General features: G+C 44.5%; 3 protein-coding genes across 8 annotated transcripts in view; 1 reads left to right on the plus strand and 2 right to left on the minus strand.

Annotated features, from left to right (window-relative positions):
* Window positions 1-10751, minus strand: part of nphp4 (nephronophthisis 4) — a 138280-nt gene extending 127529 nt beyond the window's left edge. For all 5 annotated transcript variants that reach the window (XM_034537649.1, XM_034537648.1, XM_034537647.1 and 2 more), the window contains exons 1-2: window positions 10452-10751; window positions 9690-9833 (exon numbers count right to left, since the gene is read on the minus strand). In XM_034537649.1, coding sequence (XP_034393540.1) covers window positions 9690-9833; window positions 10452-10628 — 321 coding nt within the window. In that variant the 5' untranslated portion in view covers window positions 10629-10751. The remainder of the gene's footprint in view (window positions 1-9689; window positions 9834-10451) is intronic.
* A 1383-nt stretch (window positions 10752-12134) lies between these two features.
* On the plus strand, window positions 12135-15598 carry dffb (DNA fragmentation factor, beta polypeptide (caspase-activated DNase)). Its single transcript, XM_034537199.1, has 7 exons — window positions 12135-12325; window positions 13159-13285; window positions 13435-13620; window positions 13924-14003; window positions 14086-14259; window positions 14352-14452; window positions 14731-15598. The coding sequence occupies exons 1-7, from the start codon at window positions 12203-12205 to the stop codon at window positions 14966-14968; spliced, it is 1029 nt and encodes a 342-aa protein (XP_034393090.1). The 5' UTR covers window positions 12135-12202; the 3' UTR covers window positions 14969-15598.
* c7h1orf174 (chromosome 7 C1orf174 homolog) lies at window positions 15154-19237 on the minus strand. 2 transcript variants are annotated; one of them, XM_034537200.1, is made up of 4 exons: window positions 19012-19237; window positions 17740-17796; window positions 17082-17462; window positions 15154-16470 (listed from the first exon to the last, which is right to left on the minus strand). In XM_034537200.1, exons 2-4 carry the CDS (start codon window positions 17794-17796, stop codon window positions 16330-16332), a joined length of 579 nt encoding a protein of 192 aa, XP_034393091.1. In that variant the 5' UTR covers window positions 19012-19237; the 3' UTR covers window positions 15154-16329. The 2 variants fall into 2 exon arrangements, with proteins under 2 accessions (XP_034393091.1, XP_034393092.1); XM_034537201.1 differs by lacking the exon at window positions 17740-17796.
* Window positions 19238-20665: the final 1428 nt, after the last annotated feature.

Below are 20665 nucleotides of genomic sequence, written 5' to 3' on the forward strand. Positions count from 1 at the left end.
CTGGAGAGGCATCACAATAAAAAAAAAAGGGAGGAATGCGGGAAATAAGGTATTCTAAAAAGGTACATTTCAACAAAAGTTGATATTGGCAATGTCAAAGCCGGGAACAACAAAGCACAAGGAGGACTTTCTTTCTCTCTCTCTCTCTACCTCACACACAGGCTACGCAGAATTACAGGGCCAAGCTTGCTTACTTGCTGTGTGTCTGCGTGTGCATGTGTGTGCATATTTGAGTGCATGTGTTTGGAAGGGAAAAGGGAGGGAGTGACAGAAAGAGAAAAAAGAGCTAGGGAGTCAAGTAAGAATCAAGTCAATACGCACGACACACACACACACACACACACACACACACACACACACACACACACACACACACACACACACACACACACACACACACACACACACACACACACACACACACACACACACACACACACACACACACACACACACACACACACACACACACACACACACACACACACACACACCTCGGGGCTCTCATCTCTCCCTCCTGTCACGTCCACAGTAGCTCTTGTGGCCCTTGAATTCCCTCGCACACGCACGCACACACACACACACACACACACACACACAATATAGCCATGTACTATGGGTGTGCCACTCCAGTGTGTAAAGCTGTTAAGCAGCAGCTGCTCCGCTAGATGTTTGGTCCCCCCCCTGTTGCTGAAATATTGATCAGTTCTCGGGCCCGGCAGCCGAGTCTGCGATCCCACCGTCCCCATGTATAATTGAAGCGTATATCTCTTAGTGGAGCGCGCCAGTTGGGAGAAGGAATTAAGCCCCGAGGAAGGCTGAAGGCCCGTCTGTGCTGCTGTAGCGGCTCCTTTGTCCATCAATCATGGCTTTTTCACACCAAAAGGGTTTCATGGGCTCGCTACATTTACTGTGGGAAGTGCCATGCCTTGTAAAATAAAATAATAAAGAGAATGGAAGGCAGAAAACAACAAGACTCAATATAGGTTCATGTTTTACTGCTGCCTGTTTATCTGAGCTCAAAGCAGTTCAAAGGAGGACTCCTTTGGGCCATTTTGTACTAGGAGCAAGATGTTAAAAGATTATTGGTATTATTTTCCTCATCGTCAGCAAAGTTGATGAAAATCAACATTGCGTTGGTCTGTCTCTGACTTCTGAGAATAAACCACAGTGCCCGTGTTAATGGGAATGAAGGAACGCGTTACCCGGCGCAACAGCATGTCTCATTGATGCGTTTTGTTTATCTAATACAACAATGGAGCTCTATGGCACAGAGTAATTAGCCACGTCTCCGCCTGGTGGAGCCTTCCCAACAGAAGGATCATTCGGCTGTAATCACTGCCAGCGTGGGCCCGTTTTTTTTGTTGCACGCTGTCACCGACGACAACCCGGACAGAGCGGGCCGTGTGTGCGTTACTGTGCGTGACAGTTTTCCTCCTCATCAAGACAAGAGGCGTGCTGGAGACCTTCCTCAGCATCCCGAAGATAAACTGGGAGCGCGTTTGGGGATTTTTTAAATTTAAGTTTAATTATTGTATTACTTTGTGAGATTTGCGAAAGCAATGCATCCTGGTCCACGGAGACACGGCTAGCGTGGCTCGGCAGCGGGAGGGGTCAGCTTCCTCGGTCAACATAGCGCCGGGGAATTTACTTCTTCGTTTCACTACATTTACCATCAACCCCGATTGGACGTCCACCTAAAAAGGCGTTGAATTTCCCCTTTGAGACTAACATTATATATATATTTGCCGCAGTATGGAAATGTTTACAATGTTCCTGTCAACGTGTACTCACGTACACACAAACAGCCCAGACAGCTGAACAATTGACGACAGTCAAGTATTAAAAACACATAATACATATGGTGGTGTATGATTTTGACACACAATTGCGCCGCAGAACACGCTGGGTATGAATGTACGTCCTGATTAATATAAATATCACCTGCTGCTTTAACGCACGGCTTTACAAAAAGCTAATTTGACGATTAGCAGATAGGCGTCATAATTATAGCTCTGCACTATCAAAACAGCAAACATTACGAACCCAGCTGCGATGCATGAATGTCAAAAAATCAAACATATACAGAGGCGGAGCAGATTGTTATTGTCAATAATGCATCTCCGTGGCGTGGTGGTGTGCGTTGATACCGTGGCGCTAACTTGACAGTCTCTTAAGCCGCTGCACAGGCTCAATCAGTCTTCTTTTATCAAACCTCCCCAGTTCAGGCAGTTATGTAAATCTGTAGCATCAGGTTGGAGAAAGCCATAAGCCATGCATTTGAAATATAAAGGTGATAATTGCACCATTAGAGAAAACACCACCCACACGGCAGAACGTGCAAACACACCGGATACTGTGCATGGGGACATCTCCAGTCACCGTCTCTTTTGCTGCGGGATACCCGACATCAACTCCTAGAAGATGAAATGATTTCGGTTTGAAACAAATATTAAAGTGCACCTTGAGTTTGGAACGAACGTGGAAATGTTGTGATGTCACCGATCTCAATACGCCAATCGGGACGATACAAGTGTGACGACAGGTGCAGCCGGAGAGAGAGATGTCAATCGTAGTGCTGAAAATAGGTCTAAATCCGGCCTGAGAGTGGGAACGGGAGTATTGTCCATTGGCCTAACATGGTTTCACACTGTTCATTGTTTAATGGGATTACGGTTACTTTTTCATTGTTGAAGAGTTAATTACTCCTGCTGGCAGCGGGGACGGGTACTGAGGAGCAGGCTAACTTTGACAAAGTGAATGGAAATGCTTGGCATGCGTAGAATGGGTATTTCACAGAGGCCAACTGTTAGCTGCTTTCAGATAGTGTCTCTTCTTTATTTACAGAATGTGTGCAGCATGCGTCAATGGAAAAAGTGTCGACACCAGGATTCATCAGATTCTAACAATACCCAAATGTCAGAACTGTAGAAAGGAACATCGTGCGGGAAAAAGCATGTGCCATCGAAAACATAGACACATGTTTAATACTTTATGAACGAGATCAAATAAATGCATTGAGGCAGAGATAACAGTCTCACATTATTTTCAGTGGACACAAGTGTTTCGTATTAGATTCAATGTTACAAGTGAACTACAATAAGCAGAACATTGAGACCCCCCCCCCCCCCCCCCCTTCCCGTGTGGCATACTGCAGATATACATGTTTAATAAAGACTACAGGAGAAATTCAGCAAAAGTAGTTGGTGGCCCTATAAAATCTCCTGCGACCCAGTCTTTGGAAGGACATCTTCAAACCAGCTGAAGTAAACCTTACAGGTTGGATCAATGGGCCTCTGACATCACCGACGTCTGCTTGTAATCAGCCTGAAAACATCTAAAAGGTTCTCAACAGGGAGGAACATAATTCATTGCCCATTAGTTTATCCTGTTCTTGTGGAGTTGCATTAGACGATAAGAGATATGAAATCAAACTACGTGTATATAGCACCCAACAACAAATATACCAGAGAGGAGAAGTTGTTCTTCAGCTGAGCCAGCCTTTCTGGAGCTTTGCGTGCGTCTCCTTTTAGAAAAGCAAGGAGGAAAGAAAACGGGAGGGATGGAGGCTTTAACTGTAGCCTCGTCACCGCCATGACAGCTTAAACTTGGGAACGTTGTTGTACACTTTCAGGAGAAACTGGTGCTCTACAGGATGAGTGCGACTACTGCCGTGTGCATTCAGTACTCCGAGCTGAAGTTTGAACCACGTGGGATTGCTCACTTTGAAAACCAGCATCCTCTTTGGAGAACAAATATTCAAGAAACAAAAAGAGGAGGAATTGCGTGACTGATGTTCAAATGTGTTCCCATTGGTGGAGCATGCTGGTGCACATGGTGGTGAGGGGTGGGTTTTCTTCTTTTTTTTTTTTATCAGACAACGGGGACCGAGACCCGATAGTCCGTCCTTCAGTTTGGGTTGGAGTTAGAGGGTGAGCATAAAAGGTCAGGTGTAGACATGAGGTTACAGTTAGGAGAAGGGACAAAAGAATAAAGGGTAGGGAAATAAAATAAATGTGTGTGTGTGTGTGTGTGTGTGTGTGTGTGTGTGTGTGTGTGTGTCACGGCAAACAGCATTTGGAGTACTAGATAAACAGAGGTTGCACGGACAGGAACAAAACGTGGCCTTTTCTCCCAAAGCCCTGATGTCGGCCTGATAATGTTGCACATATGAGAAGAAACCACTGGCTCCCCGTGAAAGGCAGGGAGTTCAAATGGAGTGATCACAGTGAGATACAATGCAGAAAGATGCACATTTCTCTCTGCCTCCCTCCAGTCCATTAACTCCTCCATCTGGGCTGCCCGCCTGTAGCACAACATTGCCCTCTGCTGGCCGCAGCTTTCACTACAGCGAGGAAGAGCAACCTTGTGGAAAGACATCCAGACAGTTATCAAACGATCTGAGTCATGATGTGAGAAAATCCACAACTGGTGTTCTGAGGGGATTTGAGACATACTGGACTTTGGTACCAGGATTATTATTTTTTTAAATACATTAGTCTACAGATTGTCAATTGACTTTGCTTTAAAGAGTTGTTTTTTTTAAAAGCATAGACACAAAAGCCCATGACATTGTTCTTCTGCATTATTAGAATCCAATCAAAGGAAATCTGCAATAACATTTACATTTTTCTTTGTGCATCCAAGCAAATAGACCTAAACAGAAGCAAAGGCCGACATTTATAGGGCTGGACAAGTTGAATTCCACACATAAAAGCAGCTCTCACAAGAGTGGAAAAGCCATGAAAGCCTTTTTCAAACAAACAACTGTCCCAAAATGTGCTCTCTCGACTTGAAATAAAAGCTTCATAAGTCAGACTTGACAACTTGGAAAAACAACACGTGGAGCAGCACAAAAAGCAACAGATGTCGTCATCGTCGGGACTCGTCTCGCATAAATATTATGCGCGGTCGAAGCAAGAAAACAGATCTAGCGAGAGCTGCCTCTTTCTCTCTTTAATCACGGCTTTTCACCCGATATTAAAAGCAATCCATCATGGCTGACTGGGGGGGGGCATATCCACCGTGCTCCCGTAACTGAAGAGAGAATCCCCCCTCTGACATTATTTAGATATCAAACAGCAATTGGCCACTCATAAACACCAGCATAAATGCGAGTGCATCGGGGCAAATCCAATAATTTAAAAAAAAGCTGGTGCAGCTCTTGCGGCACGACACGGAGAAGAAGGCCAACCCCACTTTATCATCCTGATGGGATATGATGTGGTTTATATTATTACCCTGGATGGATAATGGGATTTGGACACTTATTGGGATCCCAAGTGTGTGTGTGTGTGGGGGGGGGGGGTTATCCAGGCTATGACTATTATGGCGGATCAAAGTGAGGCCATACGCTGTGAGAGATTGTTCGATCAAAATGACATCAAGCAGACGGAAGGAGAGAAAACAGATGGCGATAGAACTAGTAATCAGAATGTGCCGTAGCTGTGACTCATTGGTGAAAAAAAGAAGAAAAAAGAAAAGAAAAGCGAGACTTCTGCAACACTCTGCATTTATCAGCCCGTCACAGTATTCCCATCGAAAAAAGAGTTTCTCAAAAAGCATTCCGCACAACAGCTCGCACCGTGAGCAGATCGGGCGCTCTGACGCGATCACTAAGCAGTGGGTGACCGGCCTCCAACCACGATGTTCAGAGGCCTTCAGGTGTTTGCTTGAGAGAGAGAGAACACAGCACACCCAGCTGTTCCGCAGACACCGGCTCCAAAATAACACCACGACTTAAAAGGGGTGGTAAACACAACGCTGGGAGACGCACTTTCACAGGAAGGAAACCACGGCAGAGTCATTTCTGTTGATCCCTTTCGTAATAAACTCCTCTGGCTGGCTCCGACTGCCTCCTTTGACTGGAGGATCGGGGGTTCGAGCTTTCCTGATTGCAGCTGTGATTCTTGTCTTGTATTTGATGCTGGTTTTCGGGATTTTGGTTCTAGAAGGGGGTAAGATGACTGAGGAGACAAATATTTGCTGCTGGAAGTCCCCCCCCCCCCCCCATCCTTTTCGATCTATAAACGGCAGATCCCCATAAACGCCCGTGTGAACGATGAAGAAGGGCAAGAGAAGTCCTCCGTCTTCTCGTTCCCTTATTCTTTCTCCCTTCCCACTAACAAATTGATTGCTCTCTGCGCGACGTGCATATTTAATATAACAAGTCACCGCAATCAAAGATTGCGATTGACGGTTGCACATTAATTATGACAAAGAGTTTCTCTCCATTTCTCATGGTTTGTCGACATTGGATGTCTCGTGTCGACTCGTTCAGAACTCCCTGCTTTCCTTTCACAGGCCCTTTTCGCAGCAGCCATTTTTTGACATGTAATCGTAGGGTAAACTCAGGTTAGGTTAGGTGGGCTGGGGGCACCTGGTATTGTGTATGCTGGCTCCCTGTAATGGCTGCGACAGAACGCAGACCTTTATGAGTTGTATCAATCACACCTGTGCTTACCCCGCAATAACATGTCAAACACGGCTGCTGTGAACAGGGCAGATGGGGCCGCCTGCTCTTCCTGGCCTCGCTTCCCGGTTTCCGAAAGACCAAAAAGCCTCTCTGTACGTCCGCGTGGTCACACCGCGGCGGCAGCCTGGTGTCGCTTTTGGGCGATTGCAGCGAAGGTGAGCGGCCGTGCGTAACGACTCCTCCTCGCCGCTCTTCTCAGGGGCCGATTTGATCAACATATGTGTCCTGCTGCCTCCGGTTGCTCCGGGGGATTTCAGGAACTGAAGCAGAAGCTTTGCATGCATTTTGCAGCAGCTGGGGACGGCAGATACCGTGTGTAATTCATTTTAGATACAAAGAAATATGCAAAAGAGGAGTATTCTTTTGAAAGGGAGTAAAACGCCAAAAAGTAGTTTATGACACTTCTTCTCAAAAGCTGGAATTGAATGCACATCAAGAATGAAAAAAAAGACTAAAAAGAAAAACTATTCCATTACTGCACGTTACTGGATTTAAATGAGTGGCGTACTGGAGAATCAATCAAACACCGCTTACATTGCTGAAACAAGATTCCTACATGTAAAATGCATCAGAGTTCTCCAAAAGTGTTGCGTCGTGCATCTTTGACTGAAATCGTGGCACGGACACATTTTTTTAGTGGGATCCCCTAAAGGCTAAGAAGTCTGAACACTTTAACTCGGACCCCCCTGTACAGGAAAGCAGCGTGGACCTGAGAGACCAGAGGGCGCCTGGTTAAACAAAAGAGATCCTTTCAACTCGATACCGTGATGATAATCCTGATTTGTGGCTTTTTTTTTATCTTTGGTACATTTTGTCTACGTTCTCTTTAGCATTTTCAAGAAGCAATTGGAAATTTCATCATCAAAGCACATCTTTCAAAAAGTACATCACACACTTTGACTTCAAAAAGGTGTTTCTTTTGTTCCCCCGTGTCTAATGATGATTACAGAGGGGGAAACGACTCAAGAGAACAATGATTGGGAAGGGGGGGAAAGTACGGAGATGACGTGCAACAAAGTGAGACTCCGAACCCCCCCCCCAACGTCGGACTCAAACTGCGGGCCAACTTTGTTCACACCAGCTCGAGAGGACAGTACATCCCATTAACAATTACAAGACAATACAATACAGTGTCAAGTGTAGCTGGTTCAGAGACGCTCAATAATACGACAGTAAGTACATGGAATCGCACCAGATGCACCCCGAGGTCCTATCGACACTGAGGGGTTTGCACATGATGCCTTTAGGCGCGTAAAACGAACAAACTGCATCAGCGCTGCTGCTCGATGCCCCGCTGGGCCGCAGAGTCACCGGCACGCGGTGGAAAGGCTGGTGGAAGGTGATTGGTCGCTGCAGTCCAGCCAAATGGTCCATTTTGAATTCACTGGGCTTTCTCGCTGGGTTTTTTTAATGCGTCTGCTTCTCACAATCTGGCGGCGTTAAAAAAACCTGCAATGGCAGCGACGGCGAGCCGACGGGAGTGTCTGTTGTTGCTCACGTGTGTTTATTGAGCAGAGAACTAATTAGTTGCATCTGCGAACACCTCGGAGGAGGCAGAAATCATTGTGCACCCGGTATGCGTGCCAATTGCAAATCAGTCAAATAGTTTTTCTTTTGTTCACATCTGGTCAGAGGGAGTGTGAAAACTGAGAGGGTTTTGAAATAGCACCCAAAATTATTTTTTTTTAAAACGCCAAAAGCCTCCGCAAATGCGAGTCTGCCACGATTTCACAATTGAAAAGGTGTGAACAAGATGCTTTGGTGGTTTTACCAGGTCACTCGCGCAGGTTAACGAGGACATGCGAGTGGCTCTTGTAGCCTTGGTCCAGTCACACAGGTGTTTTTCATCTGATTTAGCCAGATTGGCTGCTCTGAGTTCAGCCTTATTGAACAGTGAACTCTGTCGGCCAATAAAAACACTCACGCACTGTGTTTAGAAATGGAGTTGTTGCATGTTTCATCACTATTTGTCAAACATGATCCCACTTAAACAACCATACGCCACACACACTCGTACACCGTTTAGTTAATGATCTCTGATCAATTATGATCTATTACTCTCACACAGCGTGTAGAGACTGTGCTTTCGTTTGAGAACAGTTGCACTTGTTAGGGTGAAGTTTGGCGAATTACCCCATCAGTGAGCAGGACTGCTTTGTTGCAATATTTAATTAATGTATGATTTCTTGGCATCGTTGTGATGAATTATCTATTTTTTCGGTATATAATTATCTGGCTTTGCCGAAAACAAACATTTATTTCATCTATCAACGGTTTTCTACATACATTTTGCAGAAAATGTAGTATATTATGTTATATTATGATAATGTAGAATGAAATGATGCATCATAATAGAGGGTGTTATACATATTTCCCTTTCCTACTGGGGTTACTTGTTTACCTTGACAGATCGGCGTCATCTGGATCTGATCAAACCCAGTCCCGATAAGGATATAAGATGGGCTTTGGAGAATTAAACTCAAAATAAATAATAATTATGGATTATATTTATGAACTTCAGCTTTGGTATTGTTGCTTTTTGTGTCACTTTTGAATGTAAGAGAAATACTTAACTTTTTTTTTTTACAGGATTTAGGCAAAGTTTAACTTCATACATTTGACACAGTCATTGTGTGGTTTAGAACCATTTCAAACATATTAAACCTTTGACCCTGTAACAATAACTGAACATGTCTCATTAGTGGTGACTGCCCGATCACCAATTGACCTGCTTTTCATTGCGTCTGTATTGTATCCATCATTTTCTTCTTTTATTAAATCCTCTATAATAACTCTCGTGAGCCGTTTCTTCACATAAAAAGTGCTCTTCCTCAACTTGCAGGGTGAGAATAAAGACGATTATAAGATGGGGACTCGTTGAATGCAACTGGAACCCCTTTTTTTGGCAATCAGGACACTAACTCGCCGAGTTTAGACTGACAACATTCTCAAGAGCGCGGGAGAACGCAGTCCAATCATCAGTGCTAATTGAAAGCATTGAGTGGTGGAGCCTTTGAGATGGCTTTAATTAAGTTATGGCTGCACTATATAAATACGCTTGAATGGGCATTGATTTCATTAATAAACCGTCAATCCACTGCTAATCTAAAAAACAACACAAGAGGGACGTTTTAAATGGAGCCCATACACCTAAAGCACAGTGCATCTCAGCTGGGTGTCATCTCAACTTATTTCGATGTGATAGTAAAGATACCTCGTTGAGGGAGATCTTGTTGTTCTTCATCCTCTGGGGTGGACTCCTCCATGTTTTTCCGAAGAAGTGCTGGTGGTTTCTATCAAACAGGGTCACTCTCAGCTGGTGGGTCACATCTTGTCCCCCCCCTGACATCTCCTGGGACTAAAGAGGGGAAACACCCAAATTACAGTCGCCCTTAAATATGATGCATGTAGGAAAAATTAAACCTTGGAATCTAATCCAATTTGACTTTGCTCTACTCTTCAGAAAAAAAGACATCCATGAGTTTGTGTCACTCCAGAAATGTATGCAAGATCCAAATGATAAATCCTGCATTCATGTGTGTGTGTGTGTGCGTGTGTGTGTAATGTACATTCCACAAAAATCTGAATTATCTTATTTAAATGGTTTCTTATTCCCATGAGACACTTAACTGTTAACAGCTAACGTTATGGGACTCACTGGAGATAGAATATCTCTCAACCGAATTAAACCGAGTATCCATAACGTTCTGCTATGGGTATTTGTCAGAGGTCACGTGGCCAGGTGATAAAACGACGGTTCACCTTTAATTTTACCACTTTTTCGACGGAGTTTTGCTCTTTGCTTCAGACGCACTGTGACGTACATAACGTCTGTATCACAGCTAAATAATGACTCAAACTTAAAAACTACACCGGGTTTCAGATAGCTACGTTCAAGCACCACCTCTCTTCTGCCACGAGCAGAACTGTTTCTACGTCTTTATCAAGCATGTTGACGGCAGCTGTGAGCAGTCACCTGCGGGAGGTGAGCTGCGGTGAGCCGGCTGAGGGTGAGCTGGAAGCCGTGGGACTGAGTGAAGTGGTTGTCCAGAGCCAGGCGCACTGTCTGGCTGGGCGGAGGAACCACCCGGCTTCTTTCAAACACTTCTCTCCAGCCGTCCGCCATGTTGAGCGCGTCTTCCGCTTTGACCATGTCCCCGTTAATTTCGTGGTAAACGGTATGACGTCATAGCAAAAAAATGTCGAAACGCGGCGTAAATCAGAGCCGTTACTGCGAATTACTTGTTCCCCTCGTTTATATTTTCAAACCCGCGGCCGCCATATTGAAATCAGATTATACTACTCAGAGCGCGCAGGGGTCAGATGAGTGAATCAGTGATTTCATCAGTGTATTCACAATTTTTTTTAAAGTATGCAAATATTACGTGTAACATATGACGAAGTTAATTATACATAGAGTCATTTTCACCCCGAAGCTGAACATCAAAACAGTATTTCACACGGTTCTTATTTAAACCGCTAAACCTTTCATTTGGTATGTCCCGTCGCGCTGCATCAGTTGCTATGGCAATGTCCATTTTGCCATACCGTTGTTACAGTTTTAAGGTCTTAAATGCAACAACGTAAATAAAACATCCAGTTATTTTTAAGTACCATATATGTTTAGAATAGCGCATATCATAATAACACGACTATGTACTTAAAGATATATTAACATTATTTGTAGGAGTAATAATACAACATACTTTTTTTTAAAACTCATTTTCAGCTGTCAAGAAATTAGGTCGAGGGGGCTTTTTTATGGCAAAATGTGAGAACAGTTCCCGTCTGTGCCTGGTAAATTTAAAGGAGAATAATGTTCAGATGTTATTTGTTGAAGAAGTTCAACCTGCCAAAGACCATGATGGTGCACTTCTACACCTCCATCATTGAGTCCTTCCTCTGCTCCTCCATCAGCGTATGTTACGCTGCAGCCGAGGACCATGGAGACTGCAGCGTAGCATCCGCTCTGCTGAGAGGGTGATGGCTGCAGCCTGGCCCCCCTCCATAACTTGTTCGCTTCCAGGACCCTGAAGCGGGCAAGGGATATTGCAAACTATTCGAGTCCCTTCCCTCTTGCAGGACTGCGGTCCTCCTCACTCTTTTTTTTAAGTAAAGGTTACTTGAGATGATACGTTTAATAACTTTACTCACCAGAAAGTGTTCTTTACCAAGTTTCTTTAAGTATGGTCAACAAAGTAAGCAGAAATGAGTTAAGCGCACCATTTTTTTTTAAAGTAAGGTCAGCAATTATGTTTTACAGTGCATGACCAAGACCTCACGTTTCTTTCCAGATGCAGTCGGGTCCTTTAACAAAGACCAGGACCTCCACGAACTAACTCTGACTCTCACATCAGCACCATTTCAAACTCCCTTGCACATCTTTTCTTATTTTATTTAAATACACTTTTATTAAAAATATATATACTCGTTTTAAAGTACTGTTATGTGTGTTATTTCCCATAGTTATCTATTATTGCATCGTTTATTGTTTTTTTATTATATTTGTATTGTTTTATTATATGCCTATGTTTATTGATATGCACCTTTCCTCGCATGTTCAACGTACCTGGCAATAAACACTTCTGATTATGAGAACAAAAACACTTCCTCCAGCACTAAAAGTATAGCGGGACAGGGACACTAGGGGGCAGCAACGCGCCGCCTCTGAGGCGCAGTCAGCCGCTAGAAGACGAAGAAGGAAGCGGTGGGAAGCAAACTGAAGACATGTTTGGACTCTTCGGGAAAAATAAGCCCGTGAAGATTAGGAGTTGCGGGGAAAACAAGAAGTATGGAGTCGCGGCGAAAGACTTGAACGAGTTGCTTAAAAAGGCCTGCAAGCTCCTTCAGGTGAGCTCGTTTGTTTTACTTCCGGTTTGTTTTCGAACAGCTGCCCGTCGCGCGCCTGTTCCGCTTTCTCGACAGCGATGGCTTCTTTTTGTTTTGAAAAGAAAAACGGGAAATAAAAGTGATCTGCATGCAAGAGAAGATGCAGCGTTATGTATCCTCGGGGGGACATTTCGCATTACAGAAGCGCGTAGAGATGTACAGTTAATTACATTCCACCAGCGTGCAAAAACCAAGTGAAACACATATACAAATATATATATATTGTTTTATTTAACAGCAAAGAACATTTAAAACATGTTCCCTTGAAATGAAATGTTACACAAGACCACGTGTGTTCCAGAGATAGTAGCCAAAACAGCTGATCTTCATTCAAAGGAGAGCAGACACCAGATACATATATACTGTATATTCATGTCATCTGAACAGACTGTCACAGATAGCTCTGTGGTGCAAGTGAACATTTCATCTAAAAAAAGAACCACAGGAACTACAAAGACAACAAATGAAATACAATCCAGATCCTCGTATGTTGTCATCATAACTCCTTTAAGAAAAGAAAAAAAAGCCTCCCTTTTTTGGGGGGTCCTTATCTCAGTATTTGCAGTAGTCATGTGAGAAATAGTGAGCATTTCTTTTGAATGTGAAACTTTTAAATGGCTCAGAATTTTGTGAGCCACAGTTAGAATAAAGTCCCCCTATAAAATAACAGAATAAAATAATCACTTTGGGGTGAAAAACAGCGATTGTCTTAAATTGGTCCCCGCATTTCACTTGGATTTAAATATCCTGTAGTATTACCATTACTACCGTTTGTGTACATTTGTCATTTCCAGTTGCCATCTTCTGGTGCGCACCTTTGTTTGTATGCGGATGGGACGCAAGTTACGGAGGAGTTCTTCCAAACTCTTCCAGACAACACTGACCTTGTTCTTCTCTGCAGAGGTCAGACATGGAGTGGAGGTAGGAGAATCACCCACGGACAACATTAAAGAAACAATCAAGACAAATGCTTCAAGTGTACATGCATGTGTCCTCTTGACCAGACAAACTGTACGTTTAGAAGTAGCAGGATGTCTGACCCCCTATCAACTGTGTGGTTCCAACTCCAGTTGTGTGCGACATCGGCCAGCTGCTGAGCACAGACCGGCACGCCGACGGCCTCGTTGAAGCAGCAAAAGGGCTCCTCTCCGACGAGCGGTCTCATAAAAGGCGTAAAATCCTGACCGACCTGCTGCTCAACCTGGAGGACACATCTGAGCTGGAGAGCAGAGAGGAGGATGAAGGCTGGTTCGAAGGTACAGAGTCCAATAGAGCAGAGAGGAGGATGAAGGTACAGAGTCCAATAGAGCAGAGAGGAGGATGAAGGTACAGAGTCCAATAGAGCAGAGAGGAGGATGAAGGCTGGTTCGAAGGTACAGAGTCCAATAGAGACCCAGGACACACTTTACTTTCTTTGCATTTGCCGTAATGCAGCGAGGCTCTTAGAAACAACGTTTGTTTAATCAGGCGTTCATTTTCCATTCAGACATTTTGCGGTTTCGGACATCAGATCTCCAATTTCATTCTGCGTTTGCTGTTAAGTGGGAGTTTCATTTCAGGCATCGACGCACGATTCAAGACAAAGTCCGCCTACATGAAGTTCAACTGCGAGAGCAGGATACGAGGCTACATGAAGGAGGTGAAGAAACAAGCTCCGTCATTCCGTTCATGAAGCTGAAGGCGGCTGGCGTACACATCTAAACATCTGGCTCCGTTGTCAGGTGGATGCTGCCGCCAAGACTGTAGAGAAGGCGAAAGTCAGGGCGGAAGTTCTGAAAACATCCAAACGCCTGGCGGAAATGCTGAAGACGGCAAGGCACAACGGATGCTACTTCGACAGGACTGAGAAGGAAGGAGATCGCCTCTGTACTCGGGCTGGGTGGTTCACCTGCCAGGTATTACAGGAGTCAACCAGCCATTTTTTAACGAACCGGACCTGCTTTTGAACGCGTTGTTGACATCTTCTTCTTCTCTGTTGCCTCATCAGGGATCGTTTGAGCAGGAAGTGTGCCCATCCCTCCACTCCATCAACCCCTACGGCAGCCGAGAGAGCAGGATCGTCTTCAGCACGTGGAATCTGGACCACAGGTCAGACTAAGCATATTAAAACATGTTTTTAAAGCATTTCACTGTCAGAAATAGGGCCAACCAAGCCAAGCTATAAACTTAGTATTGCTGGCATATAAATTAAAATAAACTAATTTGGTATAGAGTTGTCCGACACCACGGATACGACCTCTGCCCTCCGTGTGAGAGATCTGACACAACAGCTAAAAAAATAAACAAGACACCTGCTGATTGAAGAACACATTTAAAAAAAAAAAAAAAAAACATTTATTTTTCTTCTTCTTCTGTCGTGTGTCCAGGATTGAGAAGAAGAGGACGATCATCCCCGCTCTGCTGGAAGCTCTGCAGAGTCACAAGAGCTGCGACGTCAACCTGCTCTACTTCTACCGCCTGCTGTTCACCAGGGAGAACCTGAAGCTGGTCCACATCGTGTGCCACAAGAAAGGAGCGCACCACCTGCTGTGCGACGCCGCAGAGATTTTGAACACGGGCAAAGGACAACCCAAGGTCAAAAGCAAGAAGAGGCACTTGGTGTGAATATTTTTCCTTGGAGCCTCCTCCATGTGGGAAGAACAGCAAGGTGACCTCGCCTTTTTTACCTCGCTTGATTTGTTTTATTTATATATATTCTGCTTTGTGAACGAGTGAAGCCTACAGAGCCTCGACACAGACGGGCGGTGCTTTGTTAGACAGACGTAAGTACACGTAAACAAACCAAGAAATCATGAAAAACATTTATTTTCGTCTTTGTTGGCACGATGATGTAAAAACGCATGAACCTATTACAACGCGGTGGCATTCACTCAGAAAAGTTGCATAGGAGTGAACAGCTCTAGTGCAATTACCTCCGTCAGATGACCAGATAACATTTAGTTGAAGTCGGGTTTAAGTTATCACTTTCATGCTGAAGACTTTTATTAATTATTTTAGTCCATGTTTTGTTTCTTTCCAATACATTTGACGTATAGAATTGTCGTGTTTGCAAATCTGAACCAAACAGGAATTTATCAGGGAAACACATTAGCTGCATTGAGATTTTTTTAAATATATATATAAAAATAAAAAAAAAATGGGCAAAGATGTGTTGAGGATGAATATTAGACACTTGGTGAACAATGACATTCCTCTCAAACACTGAATTTGATATTAAAAATCTCTCAATAGGGACCTGCTCTCTGACCCTCCTTCCTCACCACATATATACACAAGTAGGAATTTGTAAGATGTACAAATCTATGTATTGTATTGTTTTCATCCAGTACCGTTTGGCATTTCTCAAGGCTAATCTCAAACTTGCACTCAAAGTATGAAGCCATACGTTATGTAGCCCGATTTATCGAAAATAAAGTGCTACCAAGAATAAATTCAGAAATAAATTAAAAAAACAGGCACCATTGTCCGTGTCCCCACAGCTGGTGGCTATATTAATCCCAGTGCTGTAGCTGTGTTTAAAAAAAAAAGTAGCAAATTAAATAAGAAGATATATTCGGGTATTGAGCGATTTGGCATTTTCTGTGCGTTTGGAAGCTTCACCACGGAGAACTTGCTTTTAGGCCATAAACAAAGTCAGAAACACCGATGGCGTCGCCTCAGCCTGTGGCGGGGTGCTGGACGCAGGTTCAAAGCGAACGCACTCATACGGCGACTTGTGAAAGACCGCAGACTCGACTCCAGCAAACAGTTCATGCCGCATCGTAGCGGGCGACTTTATCCCCGACGAGTAACGAGCATCGTCTCACTTGCACGCACACTCACACGCTTTGGTCGCAACAGCGTTATGTTTTAAAATGGGGCGGTGGTTTAATTTGGCTGCTCTGTCGTACGTGCAGAGCGTTTCAATTGCTTCCACAGGGGATGACCTTTGAGTCCACGGCAGTCATTGTTGCAGCTACTCTTCGCTAAGTGTCCTTTCTGTCGCCGCCCTTCATTCTGCTAAGACCCGCCTCCTCTTCGTCGCTGTCCTCTGGTGCGTAGTAATGTCGTCTCCTGTGCTCCCTTTGAACACGGGCAGACGTCTCCGACGACCTGTGGGGGAAGTCCTGTAGATCGAAAGGGGGACAAACTTAAAATATATTTATATACAAATTTTAAAATGTATATATACTGCGGTGGCACTGACAGCAACAAAAGGCCAAGAATTGAGAACAATTGAGCACCTTTTCTTGACAGGTAGAGTTTGTCTTTGATTTGGGGAAATCGCTTTGACTTTAGTGCTACAGCTCAAATCAATCTACTTCCTCTAATACTAGTAAAGACACAAGACAGGTTGAATAGCGATTCATTGTATGATACAATTGTCTTGTCCTTTCCACAGGACATAACTGGTTATTGGTGAGTCACAATATGCACTCACAATGTCTATCTTTATGAACCTTTACAGCCAATGTTTTGCAGTTTATTTACACAAGAGCATGTTGTTGATCCTGAAATGTGCAACTGTTAAGAGTTAGCCCGAAAAATAGCGCAGGTAGCACATAGTTCATAACGCAAAGTCATGTGACGTAGCATAATGAAAGCTATCAAACTGTAGAGCCTTTGCCTGACAACAGATGAGTGCTGCTTTATCCACGTCTAGCGTCTTATCAACTCCTTAACTTTTCAAGCAACATCATCTGACAGTGGCGAGTAAATAAATAAATCAATGGCTCACCTGTATAGCGTCCAAGTTTCCAAAGAACTGCTCCACGGGAAGAATCTGATTGCTGTCGTCGTCCGGGAAGATGTCTTTGTTGGTTTCTCCGCAATCCATGTCCTCAGACTCCCGTTTGTCGTGGACGCCGCTCACTCCGCAGCTGTCCAGCTCGTCCAGCCTCGCCCTCAGCTCGTTCTCTTTGCCCTCCCGCCCATCGAGCTGCGGCGACGCCGAGCACCTCCTCCTGCCCGCAAGCTGGTGGCATTCGCAGCTGATGATAGAAAACCTCTCCGGAGGAGCGTCCGCTTTACCACAGCTGCTGGCGACTGAGCTGCTCTCTGCTACTGGCTGCATCTCTCTCTTGGGACTTTTCATACATCCCCTTCTTGTCGTAGGAGCCTGAGAGAGGGTGAAAGGTCAGGGTTAGGAAGCCGTTACAGGTAATACCGGGATCAATTTCCTTCGCTCTTATACCAACGTACATCAGCCAACATCCGCAAGAACGCAAGACCTGCATGGCGAGCCCAATGTGCGTGTGTCAAGTACAGTTCTCAGATGTACCATACATGGTGAAGTTGTTTGAAGACAGACATTATTTGACCTCTTTTTATAAAATTATAGGATCTTTGCTCTTTTCTACAGGCCGTTCTCTCCCTTTTTACAGGTTAACACAAACCTTTGTGGCGCTGCTCTTCCTCTTTCTGGGCTTCAAGCTGTCAAGTTGACCAGGCATCTGCAAAGCAGCATAATGTGGTTTGTTTCATCCCTTGTGGCAATACTCAATCATAGTGACCAGTTCATGGGGGGAAGGGGAAGGGGTTGGTTTTATGGGAGACTATTTGACTGAATGCAACATGCTTTCCTAGCTTCAGCGATAATCACAAGCCAAGCAACTTTCTAAAACATAGCCGTGTTAAAGAGTGGGTTAGCGTCCATCAAATCGGGCTCTTTTTTAATATTATGTGAGCCAGCTTTAAAAGAACCAAGATGTTGGAAGTATTTTTACATGGTGCATACAAGCAGTATACAAGGCTGGGTTATGTCGGTGTGTGTGTGTGCGCATTTCAAATGGCCGCCCCGGATCATCACTGTCACAGCGTTGGAGTTTGGCATATTGACTGTATTACGCCAGGTTTTAGTCACCCTTATTCAAAAGGCAGGGTTCTTCAGACGTTCATCTTGTTTTACTTTAAAAGTTGGCGTGGGATAGACATGCTGGTTTCAGGTGAATCAAAGATTCATCAACTCCTGAGAATGTGTTTCAAATGCGAAACATTTATGTCTGGGTATGAATCTAGAAAAAAAAAAAACTTGGATTGTATCCGTTTGCGTCACCAAAAGCCAAATTTACACATTCTGACTGGCAAACGGACCGGATTCATTCAGCTCACACGATGCTACAGGCGGGCAAAGACACACCGCATCCTTTACGGTCTGAGCCCCACCACGGCCCGCTACAGTCACCTGCGCACGTTGAACGCCCTGAACACGCCCCCGCGTCTGCCGCTGGTTAGCCTCCTCCCCTAAATGGTGTCGTCACCCGTGACCCCGTGAGTCGAGACCTCCGGTAAACTCCGGGGGTTTACTCGCTTTTAAAATCAGCTAGCCGAAGCACTGGCGGATGTGAAGTTCATGAAAAACAGTTTTAAAGTACCTTAACAGTAAACGTGAAGAAAATACAATTGGACCAGTGACACAATTGAGCTTTTGGGTTGTTCAATTCCACGCGCGTTTGTAAATAAACCGTCACACGGCTCGAGTCAGCTGCTAAATGAATGTGGCCGCACGGGGGCTCGCGGCCGCATTAGCTTGTAAGGGAGCGAACAAGTCGAGATAAACGGACACGTCGGTTCTCTCTCGTGAGGTCAGTTTCTCCTCGTCTGTCATTGTAACCACACGCACCACTGACACCGTCTGAATCAACCTGACGTTGCGTAACCTAACTTACCTCGACGCCTGCCTCGGGCACACTTTGCCGGCGTAACACCTCTGCTATTCGGCGACTCCGATATTAAAGTTTCAACTCTGTACTTTGGTATCACGCTTCAAACCAAAAGGCTCGGCGTAGCTACAAACTACGGCATGTGATGGTATATGGCGTCTTCCAGAAGAAGAAAAGAGAGAGAAAAAAAACCGTCTGCTTCTTCTTTGGGTTTTAACTGCAGCTCGCTTCCTTAATGTTGCACTACTGCCACCTGCTGGAGGTAGATGACTCCTACAGGGTCCGATGAGTGTGCTCTTCTTTACTCCTGCCCCCGTTGGGCCAATTCTGTTCATTTCTTCCATCATGTCCTTTCTATTCCACATGTCAGCAGTTTCTATCCAACAATGATCACAATTATTATTATTATTCTCAACTATATGATCCACATTTCTATACCTCTGCTTCCCCACAGTCTCTTTATTTATTCAAGCTTTCCTTATGTCATCCTCAAGACCCAGCATTGGACCCTTAGTGGTCCTTCCTCTCCTGAATCCACTTCTAGTATGTGGCCAAAACATATATAGCCAAGAAATGCATTAGCTTCTCACTGGGCATGCGTTCCAACAATTTACAGACATGTTACATCAAGAAAAAAAAGGCCTGTAGTTTGTTTGTTAGCTGGCTGGCATCCTTCCCATGTTTCCTAATGGGAATAATGAGCACTTCTTTATGATTCTTCTTTATAACAACACTTTATTAAAGACAATTCAACTAAGTACTGTTGGCTATCGCCTAAAGACACAGCAAGGCCGCGATCCTCCCTGTTGCACTTGCACCGCAGTGGCAAGCGATCATTCGACACCCGTCAAGAAGCTGACAACCTTAGTGGGCGGAGCCACATTCTCTGGGAACACACACTGTTATTATGACAGGTCAGCTGCCGTAAATCAGTTGTATGATCATAGTATGGATTTTAGTTCAGTCACAGAGGAGCTGCGTTTTTTTCTTTTGTTAATACCTAAGTTGGTATGCTACGTCATGCTAAGACATTTGGGAAAAGGAGCACTCTTGAAGCTGCTGTGCCTTTACAACAGAGTGTGGGAGGAAGGAAAGTTACCGAGCCTATGGAAGGAGGCAGTCGTGATTCCAATTAGAAAACCTGGCAAAAATCCATCTAAACCCACCAGCTACAAATAGCACTAACATCTAATATGTGTAAGATAATGGAAAGGATTATAACATAAGAAAGATGTTCATATAAGCTTGAGAAAAGAGGAATGCTGGCAAGTTTTCCGAGTGGTTTTAGGAAGGGAAGGAACACCATAGGTCCAGTGATAAGGTTGGATAAGGCTAGAGACTAAAATAAGAAAGGCAGGCAAATAAAGAGTCAGTCATTACACCGCTGTGTGATTCATGCGCACACTAGGCAAAGCTATTCGTGTGGCCGAAACACAGGGAATTCCCTGGAAACAACAACTGAACATTTTTCTACGTGAGTATCGATCCACACCTCACAGCACAACAGGAAGCTCCCCTGCCGAACTGTTGTTCCAGCGCAAGCTGAACACAAAGATTCCTTCATTCACTCACACTGTAAGCAAATGTTCAGACTCTGAAGGGAGATCAATGGACATTAAGGCTAAAGCCAAAATGAAATCTCATGCAGACTCTCATCGTA

Source organism: Cyclopterus lumpus, chromosome 7 (genome assembly GCF_009769545.1).
Source record: "Cyclopterus lumpus isolate fCycLum1 chromosome 7, fCycLum1.pri, whole genome shotgun sequence".
Classification (NCBI taxonomy): domain Eukaryota; kingdom Metazoa; phylum Chordata; class Actinopteri; order Perciformes; family Cyclopteridae; genus Cyclopterus; species Cyclopterus lumpus.